The sequence below is a fragment of the Stomoxys calcitrans genome, chromosome 1, assembly GCF_963082655.1.
Source record: "Stomoxys calcitrans chromosome 1, idStoCalc2.1, whole genome shotgun sequence".
Classification (NCBI taxonomy): Eukaryota; Metazoa; Arthropoda; class Insecta; order Diptera; family Muscidae; genus Stomoxys; species Stomoxys calcitrans.
Window position 1 is genome coordinate 157,552,136 of NC_081552.1, and position 20,124 is coordinate 157,572,259.

Sequence of the window (20,124 nt, forward strand, 5' to 3'; positions counted from 1 at the left end):
ATCATTACTTTAATTAAATGTTCAACTTTTTTATTTGTAGTTTTTTTTCGAATCACCCATTTCAAAAATTGTGATCGATATTATCATTCTCGTGATTGAAGCAGTTTCAATTAAAAAATTAATTGGATCAATTAATTTCGTGATTGAAACCGATTTTTATTTTTTTTTCTGTGCATGAAGATTTTGGCTCAAAGAATAATTTGTTGTTTAAAATAATCTCAAAAGATTAAAAATAAAATTACAATTCGATTTAAAAAAATATTATTAACATGTTGTCTTTAAAAATATTTTTTTTTAAATTTGTTTTTAGAAAACATTAGGAAAATGTCATTTGAAAAGATGTTATGGAAATTTATTTTTTCCTTTAAAAAAATCATTGACATTTTGAAAAATATGTATTAAAATTTTGTTTCCAGAAAATTTTATTGAAATTTAGTTTTTAGAAAAGATTTCATTAAAATGGTTTCTTTACAAAACATGCCTTTAAAGTTATTCTTTACATAAGAAAAATAGCATGTTGTTATTAGAATTGTGTGGGTTTTGTTTCTATTTTAAATAGAAAAGCAAAAAAAGAAGTCTTAAAAAAGGTTAGGCAAAAGATTTGTCTTTAGAGAATTTTTCACCGAAATTTAGTAGTTAGAACAAAATTTCTTTAAATTTGGCATTTAGAAGAAATTTTATCGAAATTGTATTTAAAAAAAAATATCATAAAAAATTCATAAATTCTAACCTTACAAAAAATTTAATTAAAATTGACTTTTAGAAAAAAATTTTTTCGAATTTTTTTTAGAAAAAATTCAAGTTAAATTTCGTCTTTAAAAAGATAATTTTAAGGAGGAATGTTTTGCCTTAAGAAAAAATTTCATTAAAATTATTCTTTTTATTAAGAATGTATCCTCAAAAATAGCCCCAATTTTCGATTCGAATCAGAGGACTGCATGAGACCCAAAATTTGGCACTCAATAGCAACTTTGGCCAAAGCAATTGTTTGTATCGCATGCCACATAAAAACACGCACATATATTGGGTTGCCCAAAAAGTAATTGCGGATTTATTAAAAGAAAGTAAATGCATTTTTAATAAATCTTAGAATGAACTTCAATCAAATATACTTTTTTTACACTTTTTTTCTAAAGCAAGCTAAAAGTTACAGCTGATAACTGACAGAGTCACAAGCTGTGAAAAAATTTGTCAACGCCGACTATATGAAAAATCCGCAATTACTTTTTGGGCAACCCAATACAATAAAGTGAGAGATGCGGGAACGTTTTAGTAATCGTTAAATTTAGTCGACGGACATCGTGTATTGTTTGCAAATGAACACCACCTCAGATGAGTGTCATATGAAGCCAAAGCAAGAAGAGGAATGAGACATCAAGTTTTGTTGAGCGGCATACATACAGTAGGTGGAAAAAATAAGTAGTCAAAAACGAAACCACGTGTGATTTACTGCGATTTTATGCACAAATGTAATATTGGCATATGATTCTATTGAAATAGCCCTACAATTTTAAATTTAAAGAGTAATAGGTGAGCTAATTTGCACAAATAGGATTTTTTATTGAATTTTGTAAAAAGTATTTAAATTTGATAGGAATTGCGTGAACTTATGTTAAAATGTCAAAATTTAAACAACTTAAAGATGAAGATTGATCGGCAATTATTAATTTATATAATGATGGTCGTACACAACGATATATAGCCGAAAAATTTAACAAAAGCCAGCTGGCTATTAAGAAATTAGTATCAAAGTTTAAGGCAGAACGCCGAGTTTGTAGAAAAATGCGCATGGGACGTCCAAGAATAACTACCGAAACACCCAAAGAAGAATTTTGGAGATTTCTACCGCTGATCCGTTCAAATCAGCGCCAAAAATTAGAGTGTTATTGCTAAGCAAAGGCAAAAAGGCTCCTTCAGTCTACACGATACGTAAACGATTTCGCCAGAGTAATAAACATGGTCGTGTTGTTCGCAAAATACTATTTATAAGCAAAAAATTTGATAATTTTATGAAGAACACATATGAAAGCCCCCAAATTTTTGGAATAATGTACTTTGGACAGATGAAACTATGGTAAGACTTAAATATTCCCATGGCATGGTTTATGTGTGGTCCAACACCAGCTAGCAGCTTTCGTAAAAGTGAACTCTACCTACATTTAAGTCATTAGAAAAGGGAATAATGGTTTGGGGATGTTTATCAGCAAATGGTACTGGGAGTATAGATCTTCTTGAAGGGAAAGCAAAGGCCACAGCGTTCCAAAACATCTTGGAGGAAACTGGAATACCAGAAGGTAGAGGACTCATAGGCCATCATTTTATCCTGCAACAGGACAATGCGCCAATACATACGGCAAAACTAATAAATAGAGAAAATATAAATGTTTTAAAATACCCTCTCCACAGACCAGACTTATATCCGATCGAAAATGCGTGGGCTGTTTTGAAAATGTGCATATCGAAGGATAAGCCCCAAAATGTGGAGGAATTGAAAGAGTACATCCTCCGACATTGGATAAATTTTCCATCGATGAATGTTAAAAGCTTGTGGCATCTACGACTTATAGACTTGGAAAAATGTATACCCAAAACTTCGGTTATTGCGTATATTAATGTATTGACAACTTACTTTTCCACATGAATTTTGATGTAATAATTCAATTTATTTTCCTAAACTGAATTAATTTTTATTATTTTATGTAAAATGCATATTATTTTAATAGCACAACCCTTGTTAAGAGGAAAAACCAAAAAAATTAATAATAAATTTCTACAAAAATTATTCGTTCATACTTTTTTTTAAGAAAGTGGTTTTCTTATTTTTTCCTACTGTATACTCCTTGTTTTTTGCAATAGCTTTTTTATTTTTGTTCAAAAGTGACAGATTTACTTCCAATGTTTTTCTTAAGCCAAGTCATTAAAAAGTACGCAAATTAATTTCAGCTCTCATAACTTTGAAAGATAGCCGAGTGTGTGTGTCTTCTATTCAGTTGCGATCAACTTTTTTCATAGGGTACCCCCTTATGAAATTTTTAAAATTTTTACATCGAAATTTTTTGTCGAATTTCAACCTGAAATGGATTTTTATGCATTCGTTATGCGTTTTTAATCGAAAATAATTTGGTCTCCCCGGCAAAAAATCGAAAATCGAGCAAATTTTCACAAATTACTAAAAAGGGTATCAAAATTTGAAAATTTTCCCTTCCTAACCCAAATGAAATTCAAATTGCTGTAACTTCCTCAATTTTTCGAATTTCTCAAAATGGGTTACATCAATGGATTTGTGAGCAAATCGCTTTTCATATTGGTGTCACTCGTTTTGATACTCAAACATATTGTAGCTTTTTTCCAGCAATAAGTGACAAGTCGATGATTTTCAACTTTTTTCATAGGGTACCCCCTTATGAAATTTTCAAAATTTCAAAATTTCATGCGTATTGCTTAAAATGCAAAATATGATTGGCAATCATTTTATGCTCATCGGCAAAAAAACTCAAAAATAGCTCAACGAGCCCTTTATGTTTTGGTCGTTGAGAGTACTAAGCGTCAACAACGATTGCTTGTAAAAGGTGTGAGCGTGCCATTCGATTCATGTCTATCGTGTGCACTCATTTTTTATGTGGCTTGCTGCTGTTATCTAATTCGAATCCCTACAAAATCCCTAAGTCCCCATGTCAAAAATTTCCCCCTAATACTGGCAACACTGCTCACGAGAAAAATCTCGACTCACGAGAAAAATCACGACTCACGAGACTCTCCTTAGTCATGAGTGGGTGAGATAGTGGCTACGGTTGTGATGTTCCCTCCTATTTTTTTATGTTACAACAAACTTTTTTTGTTTATTTCTCTTTCGAGACGAGCTCAATGATCGGAGATACAAATGGAAAAGGAAAGCCAAAGATAGCAACACACACCAACCACTTCCAGGGTCGTGCGTTGGTATGTTGTATTTGAATCGAATTAATTGCGAAAATGCATCTATGATAGAATTACCACATTAACCAAGTTCGACAACCCTGCTTATTAGCTGTACTCTTTCCAATGCATTTATTTTTGTGTAATGGCAGACATTCTGTCTGTGGTAAATTACACTTTCTTCCTTACCACACATGATTTAGTTCATCTATTTAGTTCGTTGCTATCTTTGGCTTTCCTTTTCCATTTGCATCTCCGATCATTGAAAAATTGTTAAATTTATTGATCTCGCCCTAACAAGCAAAAAACTTGAAAAATGTTACAACAAACCTACAAAAATAGTAAATTTCCCATGAACATTTCATTAAGGCACAGCGGAGATATTCTCTCACATCAATGAGTTTTGCCCGATTAAAGTTTAAGCTCAATGTTAAGGTGCTTCCTTTTTCTTACCGAGTCTGAACAGCTTGCCGCAGAGCGACACCATTGTGGTAGAGAAGTTTACACGGCTGATTGCCTAAGGTTAATACCTCACAAGTGTCGCCAGCACTAGGAGGCGCTGATACGTTCAGCGTCAAAGGCGAACATGCTAACCTCTAAGCTGCGGTCGGAGGCTCTAACAAACCAACCCAATATTTTAATCCAAAAAAGACATGTCAATGGGTTTATTACGTCGACATGCTGTAATATTTTCGACCAAAATTCAGAAACAATTAGGATCGGTGTAGTATTAAGAAGCCACCGTAGCCAAGAGGTTAGCTAGTCCGCCTACGACGCTGAACGCCAAGGTCTGAATCCTGGCGAAGAAATCAAAAAAGATTTTCAGCTTGGTTATCCCATCCTAATGCTCTGGCAAAAATTGTGAGGTACTATGCCATGTTAAAACTTCTCTCCAAAGAGGTTTCGCACTGCGGCACGTCGTTCGGACTCGGCTATAAAAAGAAAGCCCCTTATCATTGAGCTTAAACTTGAAACGGACATCTATCAATGGTATATGAGAAGTTTTCTCCTGGTCCTTAATGAAATGTTCATGGACAAATCGCTACCTCCACATATAAACATGTGGCTACAACAAAACCATTAATTGATTAAGTGAATTATTACGCATTCTTCCACATAACGCAGACCCTCTAAGACATGTTCATGTACAAGAAACAGAAATAATAAAACCAACGAAAAAATAAAAAAGAGTATAAAAAAATATCTTTGGTACAAACAGATTTAAAGAATTGCTGACAAAAATGACAATAACGTGTTACATATTGCTTAATACCTGTTGAGTATCCTGTGTATCCGGAGATTCCATTATTTGCTCAGGCGCTATAAGAGATGATATTGTTAATTAAACTTTTGCAATTGTGGAATTTAAAACCATGCTTTTCTAACCGTTTTCGTTCACTTCGTCAATTCTTTTAGCGATTATTTGAGCAGGCACTGTTAACTTGGATTCTTCTATTTCTTCTAGTTTTATGGCTTGGCGAATATTTTCAGAGATGTCAACTTTAACTGGCCTTGTCGGAGACTGTGCGATTAAATTTTCCATTTCCTGAATCACTTCCTCCTCACAAATAGCCGTAGGATTGATTTCTTTAGCTATGGTTTTTAGTTTAGAAAAGCGTTGCAAAACACTTGAGCTCTCCAGCAAGTAGACACAGTCGTTGTCAATTGCAGCCAAATCGCTTTTTTCAACATTCCAAATATCAATAAGCGGTTGGAAACCGTAGGTAGGGTTGACAAGTACAGGACGTTCTTTGAGACATTCCTTGATGTTCTTTTTGGCAATATCTGAATTTTTCGAACTAGCATCGTCCGCTATGCTGGGGGGAGGTTCGGTTGGATCAGCAGTAGATTTAAAATCGTCCGATTTTTCTGCGTCTTCTTCCTTAGGTGCTTCATCCTCGTCTTTCTTCCTACGTTTTCGGCGAGTGCCCATTTCCGAGTTGAATAATATGCTTGCCATGGCCGCTGCAGCTCGAGCCCTTGTACGTCGCTTACCTGTCAAATAAGGATCATCTTCTTGCGAATTTTCATCTGAAATAAACAATATTAATTTATAGCACATGTCCCATATCGTCGACTGAATATAGTCCCCCTGTTTACCTTCGACCACATCAGGCTTTTTCACACCTCTTTCCTTTCTGGTCTCATAGACGTCTTCGTCATCTTCAAAATCATCCTCTTCCTCACTTTCCTCCATATCGTCGTCATCCGAGTCAGCTGCGTTTATGAGACTTTCATACCCTTGTTCGATGGTGCCATAGTCCAGCTGTGGCCTATTCTTATATTTTTCGTAGTCTATCTTTAGAAACTTTAAACGATTGTTCGCCTCGTCCATAGACAGTTCGACGAAACGCTCCTTTTCGCTGGGATTGCTCATTAACATTTTGCAACGTCTCCTCAAATCACCCCAATCCACTGCCCATGAGAAGCTTTTGTTGCGGGCCAAAAACACTACCGTTATGATATCTTTAACCATAGAGGTGGGCAAGTGCAAGGAACTTAGTGCTTCGAACAAGGGTTCATAATCTTCCCTCTGTTCGTCGGGATTCGACAAATTGGTGATCTCTTTAACATCGATTGTCGAACTCAGCAGACCATATTTGGCATCGATTTTATCCTTTCCCGTCACCCACCGACCCTGTTCGTCAGTTCGCCTTCGGTTGTTTCGTATACCCAGCCTTTTTATTTGTTCGTAATTATAATTCGTGGGATTAAGATAAAAGGCCGTGAGCGAAAACTCTTGCTCGATAAAAGGGTGTTCTGCAAAAATTTTAGCGAGATCTGTATAGTGATGGGAAAGCTTCGTTTCTAAATTCAACATAAAATTTGTCGTAAGTCCGGGATGATAGCGCCAAGTTTCGATCATATTAAGCTCATGACTTATAATTTTAAAGAGAAGCACAATTTTGGCAAAATGCCAACCATTATAACTCTGAAAAAAATTTTAAGTTTTATCTACCATGGAGACCATATTCAATGTAGCTAAAAATAAAACAAAACATAATATCTAAAGCAAACTCAGACATTGGGGTAGTCGTCGAGGAAATCGTTGTAAAAAATTTTGGCAAGATTAGTCAATAAATGCGCTTGCAGTGGCTCTAGGAGTGAAAATCGGGCGATATACATTTATGGCAGCAATTTCTCAATCTGGACCGATTTCTATGAAATTCACCAGTAGTATCAAAAGTCATAAGGAAATCCTCTCTACTAAATTTCGAGAGAATTGATTAACACCATGACCATTTTATTGCATTATTACTGCAAATCGGACATATATATTGGAGCTATATCTAAATCTGAACCGATTTCGAGGAAACTTCATAGATATTGGTAAAGTCGTCAAGGAAAGCGTTGTACAAAAATTTGGGAAGATTGGTCAATAAATGCGCTTGCAGTGGCTCTAGGTGTGAAAATCGGGCGATATATAAATTTGAGAACTATATCTAAATCTGAACCGATTTCTATGAATATCACCAGGAACGTCGAAAGTGAAGAGAAAATCCCTCCTACCAAAATTCAAGAGAATCGGTTAACAAATGACCATATTATTGCATTATTACTGCAAATCGGTCGAACATATATATGGGAGCTATATCTAAATCTGAACCGATTTCGAGAAAATTTTTTAGATATTGTTGAAGTAGTGAAGGAAAGCGTTGTACAAAATTTTGGGAAGATTGGTCAATAAATGCGCTTGCAGTGACTCTAGGAGTGAAAATCGGGCGATATATGTATATACCAATTACTTTTTGGGCAACCCAATACATGTATATATATATATATATATATATATATATATATGTATATATATATATATATATATATATATATATATATATATATATATATATATATATATATATATGTATATATATATATATATATATATATATATATATATATATATATATATATATATATATATATATATATATATATATATATATATGTATATATATATATATATATATATATATATATATATATATATATATATATATATATATATATATGATGGCTTTGGTGGAGGCACATCCTCCTGCAGAGACTAAGAAGGAAATCTGGTAACTGACACAGATAACATGCTGAGGATATGGAAAGAACATTTTACCTAACTGCTAGTGTCCGATATTGGCGGCGAAGAGGATACCGCAGAACCAATCCCTGATGATGGTTTAGAATGTTTACCTCCTAGTCACACTGCGCCAAATCCTGGAAAAGACCCGAGAAGGACAAATTAACACCTACCATCTCTTTGTTGACTACAAAGCCACCTTCGATACTCCTTTACGTTCAAAGGTATTTCAAGCCATGTCTGAGTTTGGTATCCCCGCAAAATTAATAAGACTCTGCAGGATGACACTTGCTGATACGCCTTCCTCAGTGAGAATAGGAAAGAATCTCTCCGAACTATTTAATACCAAACGAGGTTTCAGACAAGGAGACAGCCTATCGTGTGATCTCTTTAATATCCTGCTGGAGAAGATTATACGAGATGCAGATGTGAATAGATATGGCACACTAATCACAAGAGAGCACATGCTACTCGCCTATGCCGACGATATCGATATCATATCGACACGAATGACACCAGTTTTGAGATAAAGCGAAGAATAATACTGGCAAACAGATGCTACTTTGGACTAAGTAAGCAGTTTAGAAACAAGGCCACCTCTCGACAGACGAAGATTACACTATACAAGACACTGATACTACCCATGCTGTTATATGGTTCTGAAGCATGGGTACTTGTGAAAGCAGTGCTTGGAGTTTTTGACAGGAAGATTCTTCGTAAAATATATGGAGTTTGACTTAACGGAGAATATAGGCGACGTATGAACCACGAGCTGTATGAGGACGATAGCATAGTTACACGCATCAAAATACAACGGCTGCGTTGGCTAGGTCATGTTGTCAGAATGGATGAAGAAGCTCCAGCAAAGAAGTCTTTTGAAGGCAAACACGGTGGTACACGCAATCCGGGAGGACCAAAAGCCCGATGGAAAGATCAAGTTGTGGGAGACACCTCGAAACTTGGTGTCAGAGATTTTAGAATGAGCGCAGAAGATCGAGGCGATTGGAACGCTTTTCTACGTTCGGCTGGTGGAACAAATATTCTGTCATAGCCAATTAAGGTAAAGTATATATATATATGAGAGCTATATTTTGGGTGTTATAAGCAAATGCACTAAGTTAAAATACCCTGTGCCACAGTAGTGGTATAAGGTATAAAAATATTGGTATCTATAAAACTAGAAGCAAGGAAACCCTTTAATGTACTATTCCTGAAAATGAAACTACATTTTGTATAAGCATTATGTCCACCACCGTAACGCAGAGGTTAGCATGTCCGCCTATGACGCTGAACGCCTGGGTTCGAATCCTGGCGAACCATCGGAACAAATTTTCGACTATTGTTTTCCCTTCCTAATGCTAGCAACAATTGTGAGGTACTATGTCATGTGAAAACTTCTCTCCAAAGAGGCGCCGGTCGCACTGCGGCACGTGGTTCGGACTCGTCTATAAAAAGGAGGCCCCTAATCATTGAGTTTAAACTTAAATCGGATTGCACTCATTGATATGTGAAAAGTTTGTCCCCTATTCTTTAGTTAGAATGTACATGGGCAAAATTTCCAATTTATGTCAATTTTTTCTAATGCAATAAAATTTTTGTAAAAAAAGAATTGCAATTTTTTCTATTTATTTGACCAAACACCCGATAACAATACACAACAATTTAGTTCTTTTATGAGAAAAGGCAGTAGGACGTCGAAAATCCTATCGGGTGATCCGGATCGTGAGAGGACGAGACTGTTACTGATAGGAAGTAAGAAGGAGGTCAGTATAGCTCTTGGTATCATAACGGGACACATACGACTATGAGCTCATGATAAGACGTTGGACCATTTCCTATGTCATTGCCCGGCTTTCGCGGCTAAAAGACACCGGTACCTAGGTGGGGACACAATACCCGAGATGAAGCAACTTAGGTGAGTGGTATGGAAAACAATTAAGGATTTTGTATGTAATACGAAATTCCTAACTTAAAATTTTCTTTTTCGATGTTCTTTTTTTGTTTTTAGAGCGCATAGTAAGCTGATTACTGGCTTAATTAAGATCCGCACCCTCTTTTCAATCTACCCTAACTTATGAGTAAAGAATTTCGACTTTTTACGTAAAATTTTAATAATATAGGTTTCGACCTTAAATATTGGTTGTTGTTGTTGTTGTAGCAGTTTATTGTGTACTATCTTTCGTCTGCTTGATTCTGTTGAGTGTCAAGACCCAGGAACTCCGCGACTAAGATGGGATGCGTCCACAAGGATCTGGGTCTGAGTCGAGTGGGTCTGGCCGGGCAGTTAAACAGATGACGTGTATCGTGCGGTCCCTGGTTACAGTCGGGACATACATCTTGCACGTCGGCATCAATCCTAGCTCTGTGGGAATTGAGGCGGCTGCATCTGCCGGAACGTAATTGAGCCAGAACCACTCTGGTTTGCCGGGGGAGGTCGATTTCTTCGGGTGCAATGGGTGGCGGTCGTTCTCCAAGGACTACATTGGTTGTTGTAGCAATGTGTTGTGTTTTATCTTTCGTCTGTTTGCTTCTGCTGAATATCCAGATCCAGGAACTAAATGACTGAGGTGGGTTGCGTCCGGAGGGATCTACCGTGCGGTCCCACATCACAATCGGGACACACATCCCGCACGTTCACATTAATCTTAGCCGGAACGCAATTGAACCAGAACCACTCTGGTTTGCCGGGCGAGGTCAATTTCTGTTATACTACTGTTCTTCCTTTCACTTGAGCCCTATATTGCCATGGTTGGTAAAAATGATCAAAATGGGGGTGTATTGGGAGTGTGCCGTCCCAATATCAAATTCACGCTCTACGCCCAAATACCTTTCATTTGAACCCCATATTTCCATGATCGGTAAATATGTCCTGTTTGGGGCATATTTTGGCAAAAATTCGCATTATACTCCTAAATACCTTTCACTTAAGTAAATAAGTTATTTTTGTGGGTGGGTTTAAAGCCAGTTACTTCCCCTTAAGTGGAAATCAGAATCGTTTTCTAATTTCAAATACCTTTTATTTGATTCTAATTTCGTGCTGATCGGCCCATAATTTAAAAAAAAATCGTTTCAACTGTTTTTGTGCCTGTTGTTATATCAGTGTTGTACACTGAGGCGGCAGTCCTTGCCGATGAAGACTCCAACGGGTCAATCCGGTACTGACAACCAGCTGCCATCAGTTGTTTTTAAGTATATGTAAATTTGGCCACGAACATCCCATTAAGGAACAGGCGCAAACTTCTTACATATCAATTTATGCTGTCCGATTCAAGTTTGAGCTCACCAGCAAAATTCTTTTTTTTTTTTCTTCAGTCAATTTGGTGAATTATATGGTACTTTTTTCAAAATTTTTCTAAAAAAGTAGAATATAATTCAGTGAATTGGATGAGGAAAAAAATGAATTTTTCGTAGGCAGACTTATGCTGAAGTCATGGCATATAATGTAGATTTGGAAGTAAAAGTTAAAAACAATTTTTTTTGGTCAATGATAATGGACCTACTTTTTATAGACGAATCCAAATGGCGTGTCGAAGTACGACATCTCTTTGGAGAGAAGTTTTCACATGGCTGCCATACCATTTTCATACCCTCCACTATAGGATGGGGGTATAGTAATTCCGTCATTCCGTTTGTAACACATCGAAATATTGATCTGAGACCAAACAAAATGTATATATTCCTGATCGTTTTCACATTGTAAGTGGATTTAGCCAAGTCCGTCCGTCTGTCTAGAGCACGCTAACTTTTCAAAGAATAATGCTGGGCGTTTGAAATTTTGCATGAATACTTCATTGAGCACATTGAGGGTCACGTCATCGTTTTCGTACGACACCTAACCCGTCGTGGGGTTTTATTTAGAGTCTGGAGTTCTTCTTATCCGACACTAAGTGAAATTTGTTGCGATTTTTTAATAAAGAATCCTTTACTGAATATTTTTGCAAAAGCATCATATATGGGTCTAGGATGATTTTTTCAGATTTTATTAAGTGAAAAGTGGCCTCCTGGGAAGCTTTTCGTCAAAACCGCTTTGCACTCAATGTGTTTAGTGTAGGTCGGTTAGGATTGGGCTATATCGGTCCATGTTATAATAAAGATGCCATATAAACCGATCCTGGATATTGACTTCTTGTGCCTGTAGAGGGCGCAATTCTAATCCCATTTGTCTGAAATTTTGCATGACTTCCCACAACTCTGCTAAGTATGATTCATAACCTGATATAACTCGCATATAAGCCGATCTCGTATCTTGACTTCTTAAACTGCTACAGGGCGTAAATATTATTCGACTTGTCTAAATCGGTTCATAACCTGATATAGCTCCCATATAAACCGATTCTAGATCTTGACTTCTTGCAAGATCTAGGATCTGGGACTTGCAAGAGGTGTTTTGTTATGACTTCTCACAACTCTCCTGAGTATGATTGAAATCGGTTCATAACTAGATATGGCTCCCATATAAACCGATCTCGGATCTTGAATTCTTGAGCTGCTAACGGACGCAATTACTATCCGATTTAGCTGAAATTTGAAGCATGAAGTGTTTTTATTTCCAACCACTATACCAAATATATTTTAAATCTGTTTATAACCTGATATAGCTCCCATATAAACCAATATCTCGATTATACATCTTGAGCCTCTAGAGGACGCAATTCTTGTCCGATTTGGCGGAAATTTTGTACAATGACTTCTACTATGGACGTAGAAACGTGGAAACGGACCGTAACTTGATATAGTTCCAATAGTATAACAATTCTTATCCATTATCCTTTGTTTACTTATAAAGAGATATCGGGCAAAGAACTTGACAAACTCGATTCATAGTGGGGAGTTATATACCCTCCGGCCGAATTTAGCACGCTTTTAGTTGTTTTTAATAGCAAAGTACCGCAGAAATGTCGCCAGCATTAGGAGGGAATAACCACCGTTTTGTAATTTTTCTAATTCTCTCGCCAGGATCCAAACCCCGGCGTTCAGCGTCATAGCCGGACATGCCAAACTTTGCGCAATCCCATGTCAGCTGGTTGTACGCACCGGATTGACCCGATGGATCCCTCATCGGCAAGGGCTGCCGCCTCAGTGTACGTGTTCGTCTTTTTTCGTCATGGGAGAGGCACATCCCGGAGTTCCTTCTCCGTACGCTTCTGGTCCGTGCCGGGATTGAAAGGAACCCCGGAGCCTGGTTCTGTTCGGTTTGCCAGAACCGCCTTCATTATCGGTCTGTGTCGGTGAGGTGTAACCGGTGCATGGAGTGGGTACATTTCCGTTCTTGCTCTGGCCTAACTTCACTACAGGAGTATAGTCATACTGGCTATGTCGCAAGGTGCTGTGCGAACATAGCCAGCAGTGGGTCACAAAAGTCGAACGTCTACCTCAACGAGCTTGCCTCATATTTCGCTGCAAGAAATCTGAAGATATCGGCCACCAAATCTTCAGCCACACTGTTCACTACAAATACGCGTGAGGTGAATACTGAGCTGACTGTGATGGTCGAACGAGAAATGATTCCGACCATCAAGTGTCCCAAAATACTTGGCGTCACATTTGACAGCTCTTACACTTTCTCCCCACATGCCACTGCAATCTGCAATAAAGTCAAAAGTAGAAACAAGGTCCTCAAGTCACTCGCTGGCAGCACTTGGGGTGCAGACAAAGAAACCTTGTTGACGTACAAAGCAATTGACCGGTCTGTGGTAAGTTATGCAGCGCCAGTGTGGTCTCGTCAACTTTGTGACACGCAGTGGAATAATATTCAGATCTGTCAGAATGCCGCCCTCCGAACTGCGACGGGCTGTTTTCTCAGTTCTCATGTGGACCACCTCCATCAGGAGACAAAGATTCTACGAGTGCGAAGACATAACTACATGCTGTCCAAGCAATACCTTTTGGGCTGTTATCGCAGAAACCATCCAAATCATCATCTTGTGGATAGATACCCACCGCCCAGAAGCCTTAAGGTAGATCTACACGATCTAGAGCGTGAGGTTCAACGCTACAAGAGAGAACCTCTAGATCAAGCGGCATATCAAGCGGGTCTGAACAACATTCATGCAGACACCGTAGCAGACGCGGTAATTGGCTACCGGGTGAATGTAGTCCTTGGAGAACGACCGCCACCCATTGCACCCGAAGAAATCGACCTCCCCCGGCAAACCAGAGTGGTTCTGGCTCAATTACGTTCCGGCAGATGCAGCCGCCTCAATTCCCACATAGCTAGGATTGATGCCGACGTGCAAGATGTTTGTCCCGATTGTAACCAGGGTCCGCACGATACACGTCACCTGTTTAACTGCTCGGCCAGACCCACTCGACTCAGACCCAGATCCCTGTGGACGCACCCCATCTTAGTCGCAGAGTTCCCGGGTCTTGACACTCAACAGAATCAAACAGACGAAAGATAGAACACAATAAACTGCTACAACAACAATCTCTGCGCTAAATAAACAAACAAACCAAGAAACCCAAATGTAATTATATTTACAAGACGTTACCAGAGAACCATTACATATATAGGTTAAATATATGCGATGCGATGTAATAACCATAGGGGACCTTACAAGCACAATCCCATGGCAGCCGGTTGTACGCACCGGATTGACCCGATGGTGTTCTTCATCGGCAAGGGCTGCCGCCTCAGTGTATAACACACTGCTACAAACAACAACAACAACAATCTTACAAGCACAAACTTGTGATAAGCTTTGATTTGTTGCAATTGAATTAAAAAAATTTTCTGCCCATTGATTGTATCTCCGACACACGATCAATTTAGAAACTACCGTTAATCGATTAACTAGGAAACTATAAATCATAGATTATAAAAATGTTTATAACTACCTTCTTGGACAAAACTTCGTAGACATTGTACAATATCTCCGCATTGTTAGGTATGGTTTGAAATATGGGATCTTGGCGAAGATCATCTTTGTTTTCGTCCTCATCAGCATCAATTTCCCATAGTCCCAATTTCTGTTGCCTATTGACATTTTCATTGGAAATATCATCTGTGTTTTCATAATTTCCAATATTGCTCATGCGATTTCCTTTACATATCTTACTTTTATAATCGGTCATATTTGCAACGCATTGTATGATGTTGTGAGCATAGTGTTGAGCTTCCAGCTTTTGCAGTTCATTCAACATAAACAACTCACTTTTTTCACGTTCATTTATGTAGGCGTTCATTAGACGTTTGTACAATGCAACATTTGCAGCAAAGTCATCGTCATTCATATTGTTCAATTCCAATAATAGATTACCCAACAGATAGCTTTTGTAAGCTTGAGACACCACTCCGAAAAGATTGACGAGGGAAGTGTCAAACGAATTCCAAATAAAGAAATCGAAAAATTCTCGCTTTTGTAAACGCAAATGCAAACATGTTAGGGCAATTAATCGGGCAGGAGTGTATTGCATATTATCCATGGCGTATGACGTTTGAAATCCCTGGTTATAAAAACGTATATTGTGCATCTGTAATATGGAAAAATATTATATTAAAAGAGTTGTAATTCAATGTACTATTCGTATGTGTCTTACCATGTTATCGATTACATATCCTTTGACATCATCCGCCTCATAAACGGCCATTAAATATATATGACATATTAGCAATAGGCAACGTTTATCCTCGGGTGGCACATATGGCAATCTTGAACCACCTGTTTGGTTCAATTCAGTATAGTAGACTTTATTCCAAGCTGCTATAACTCTCATGCACAATGTTTTCACCATATCGATAGATGATTGATCGAAGAGTTTCACTAAGCGCAGAACAATCAAAGGCAGTTGTTCCAGTTTCAAATAGGCAATGTCTAAAAGAAAAACAATTGAAATAAGGTTCAAAATATGCCAACTTTTGAATAATAATAAAAAATCAAATAACCATAGTAAAATAAACCAAGCTAGACCGACGTCAAATGATTCTTGCTTCTGGTACAATATCAATAAAAACAAACTTTCATTCTAGTGATTATAGTGGGAACAAGTAAAAGCGTGCTAAGTTCGGCCGGGCCGAATCTTATATACCCTCCACCATGGATCGCATTTGTCGAGTTCTTTTCCCGGCATCTCTTCTTATGCAAAAAAAAAAGGATATAAGAAAAAAATTTGCTCTGCTATTAGAGCGAGACCTGGAGACCTGTGTAAAATGTCTGCCAATTCGAATAAGAATTGCGCTCTTTGTGAGCTCAAAAAGTAAAATATGGAGATCGATTTATATGGGAGCTGTATCGGGCTATGGACCGATTCAGACCATAATAAACACGTATGTTGATGGTCATGAAAGAATCCGTCGTATAAAATTTCAGGCAAATCTGATAATAATTGCGACCTCTAGAGGCTCAAGAAGTCAAGATCCCAGATCGGTTTATATGGCAGCTATATCAGATTATGAACCGACTTGTACTTTATTTGACACAGTTGTTGAAAGTAACAATAAAAAAACGTCTTGCGAAATTTCAGCCAAATCGGATAAGAATTGCGCACTCTAGAGGCTCAAGAAGTCAAGACCCCAGATCGGTTTATATGGCAGCTATATCAGGTTATAAACCGATTTAAACCATACTTGGCACAGTTGTTAGATATAATAACGAAACACGTTGTGCAAAATTTCATTCCAATCGGATAAGAATTGCGCACTCTAGAGGCTCAAGAAGTCAAGACCCAAGATCGGTTTATATGGCAGCTATATCAAAACATGGACCGATATGGCCCATTTACAATACCAACCGACCTACACTAATAAGAAGTATTTGTGCAAAATTTCAAGCGGCTAGCTTTACTCCTTCGGAAGTTAGCGTGCTTTCGACAGACAGACGGACGGACGGACGGACAGACGGACGGACATGGCTAGATCGACATAAAATTTCACGACGATCAAGAATATATATACTTTATGGGGTCTCAGACGAATATTTCGAGTAGTTACAATCAGAATGACGAAATTAGTATACCCCCATCTAATGGTGGAGGGTATAAAAATGCACTTTACAGGGCGCACTCCCGATGTTTTGCATTGTCTACACTCCTCTCATTTTGAACACGAATTTGAAGTCCGCTTTTGGAGCAAAGGCTCCTGGGCCCCCCCCAAGAGGCCAAAATCTCACCCTTCGGGGGAAGTGGTCCACCTAGGAAATATGGGTATCAAATGAAAGGTTTTATCGAGTAGATTACGAATATGCAAAAACAGTGGAAGTGTCTTGAGAATTTTTAATCCAGGTAACATAGGCAACAATGGTATCAAATGAAAGATACGAAGGAGTAGATTTCGAAAGATACAAAAAAAAGATATCAAAAAAAAATCGCGCTTTTTTTTGAAAAATTTTCCTTTCTTTATTTTTTTCATATCTATCGCAGTCTACTCCTTGGTATCTTTCATTCGCTACCTGCACATAGTCCATAAAGTCTGCGTTCATGTGACAATTTCTTTTTTAATGATTAAAAAACAACATAAAAAAATAAATGAAGTAAGTTTTGTTGTATATGTTGTTTCTTTATATTTCTTAAATTAGAAAACAAAAACAAAAATACAAGTTTGCTTTTGCTTTTTTGTTTTAACGATACTTTTGTCTCATAAGAAGAAATTATGAAATTATCTGTGCCGAAACTGCCAGAAAAATATTACATAGAGCTTGATTTCATGGAAGGGTTGCTCGAAGAAAGCCGTATATTTCAGTCATAAACAGACAAAAGCGGATTGCATTCGCTAATACTCTCATCAATAAGCCTCCTGAATTCTGGAAACAAATTATTTTCTCCGACGGGAGCAAATTCTGTATTTTTGGCATTAAAGGTCGGCAAATAGTGTGGCGCATGTCCGGGACTGAGCTGAAAAAACAAAATTTAGTTGGAACGGTGAAGCACGGTGGTGGTGGAGTTATGGTGTGGGGGTGTATGGCTGCTAGTGGAGTGGGTCAATTAGAATTTATTGAGTCCAAAATGGATAAATGGGGTTATCTCAATATTTTGAGAAAAAAAAATTGAAACCAAGTGCTGCTAAACTAGGGTTAGCAACGACATTTTGGTTCCAACAAGATAAAGATCCAAACCATACATCGGAGGTTGTTAGGCTTTGGCTTCTATATAACACACCAAAGCAGCTTAAAACACCAACCCAATCACCAGATCTCAACCCCATTGAGCATCTTTGGGATCTATTGGAGAAAAAAATTCGTCAGCACGTTATCACCAGCAAGGAGATGTTACGAAGTGTCATGCAGGCAGAATGGGCGAAAATAATATCTCAGGAAACAGAGAAGTTGGTAAACTCCATGCCAAATAGATTAAGTGCTGTCTTAAAACAACGTGGCTATCCTACCAAAAATTTGGAATGTGTTAATATGTTTTTATTTTGTGTTTAAATAACTCTTTTGTTTATTTTTAATTACTGAACGCAGACTTTGTGGTGCTTATATGTAATTGTTATCATATTTAAATCGCTCTAGAGTGAAAGTGCTTAACCAAACTTAGAATTTTGTTTTTGTTTTTTTTTTTATGTTAGGAATATGAAGAAAAAAATATATGTGAAAGTGTTGATTTGATTTATAATAATAATAATTTCGTGTTCTTTAACCAATCATAAAAGTCCAAATTTTATGCATTTTTTTTTAGCATATTTGTAATCTACTCGACAATACTTTTCATTTAATACCCATATTTCCAAGGTTTGTCCACATCCCCCAAGGGAGACTTTTTGAACCTTTGGGGGGCTCAGGGGCTTTTGCCCCAAAAACGGACTTCTGATTCGTGTTCCTGGGGTCAACCCACATCTACGCACCAAAGTTCAGCGGTAAAGTGCATTTTTGCCAAAATCTAATCAAAGTATCTTATTAGTGAGATTTTTGTAGTGTTTCAGTTAACATGAAAGCATGAGTATTTCATTGTGGAACTGGAACTTAATACCCACTTTTAATTGCCAAGCCTTTAAGTTTCGTTGCAATTTTAGTTTTTCGCTTAGCAATAGATCACAGTTGAAATACATACCTTCATTTGTAGATGCATGCTCTTCTGTTTCAATAGTTAAAGCACCAGTTTCCAATGTCTTTTCCTTAGTGACATTTAAGGACTTTAAATAAATTACTTGCCACGGCGTTTGATTATACAATAACAAAAAGTCCCAATTGATTTGCATCATATCCGGCAGTCGCATCAATAAACTCCTCGCTCTATTTAGACAATGTACAAGGGCGTGTCTTAAAAGGATTTTACAGCGATCCCATTCTTTACTAAGCCATATATCCAAACTCCATGGCACAATTATCTTAAGCATTGTCTCCAACTCTTCGGGCAGCTCCCATTCGTCTTCGTTTAACTTTACCTTGTAATCTTCGCATATTTCCCATAGGTAAAGCAGAATGTTGAGACGTTCGTCTCCCATCTTGGGAAATATATCCAGATCACTTTGATGCGTTATATATAGAAATTTATGCTGCAAATCAGATTTATTTTATTCAGCATCTCTTTAGAATGTATAAAAGAGCACTTACCGCTGACATTTCATCAATGCCTAACTTAAAAGCACAATCAAAGAATTTCTTCTCATTTTTTATCTTATACGTGAGAACTACGTCCATTGTTGAAGTTTTCGCAAGAATAAATTTTCGATTTAGGACTTATAATTACATTATCGCAAATTATTTGCAAATTTTCATGAAATTTCTGTTCTCTGAAGGACGCCGACTAAACATAAACAGTTGTTTATGCACAGCTGTTTTGAGTAGTGTTCGGAAACCACTGAATACCTATGTACCAAGTACTTGCAAATGTCAAACCAGCAAGACCTAATCGAAATTGCGTGTCGCGCTTTGTTCATTTGGTTTAAAGTAACATACATATCAACCCAAGGCGGATTTATTGAGATGGTCTAACGCGAGTAGCTGTTAACAGCCGCCAGATTTGACGGTATTAAGATATCCGATTCTTGTTTGCATTCTATTTGTTGTTATCTTCTCTCTCGCATATTCTCTGCTCATGTACGCACACGTATCCACACACGCACACAAATTTGTTTGCGTGTGTTTGTAATTGTTTCGCCTTGATATCAACCATGAAATGTTGAGGAAATTTTTAATTTGGCCTGCTGTGGTGTGGGTGCTTATACTATTTTCAGACCAAAGCTGTTTTGAGCAAACGAC

General features: G+C 37.5%; 1 protein-coding gene across 1 annotated transcript in view; it reads right to left on the bottom strand.

The window, feature by feature from the left end:
* Positions 1-19,651, bottom strand: part of LOC106092134 (uncharacterized) — a 33,188-nt gene extending 13,537 nt beyond the window's left edge. Inside the window, exons 1-7 of the mRNA XM_013258909.2 lie at positions 19,477-19,651; positions 18,974-19,418; positions 15,530-15,804; positions 14,828-15,463; positions 6,016-6,847; positions 5,302-5,946; positions 5,189-5,235 (exon numbers count right to left, since the gene is read on the bottom strand). Of these exons, the coding sequence (XP_013114363.2) occupies positions 5,189-5,235; positions 5,302-5,946; positions 6,016-6,847; positions 14,828-15,463; positions 15,530-15,804; positions 18,974-19,418; positions 19,477-19,563 (2,967 nt within the window). The 5' untranslated portion in view covers positions 19,564-19,651. The remainder of the gene's footprint in view (positions 1-5,188; positions 5,236-5,301; positions 5,947-6,015; positions 6,848-14,827; positions 15,464-15,529; positions 15,805-18,973; positions 19,419-19,476) is intronic.
* Between the last annotated feature and the right edge of the window lie 473 nt (positions 19,652-20,124).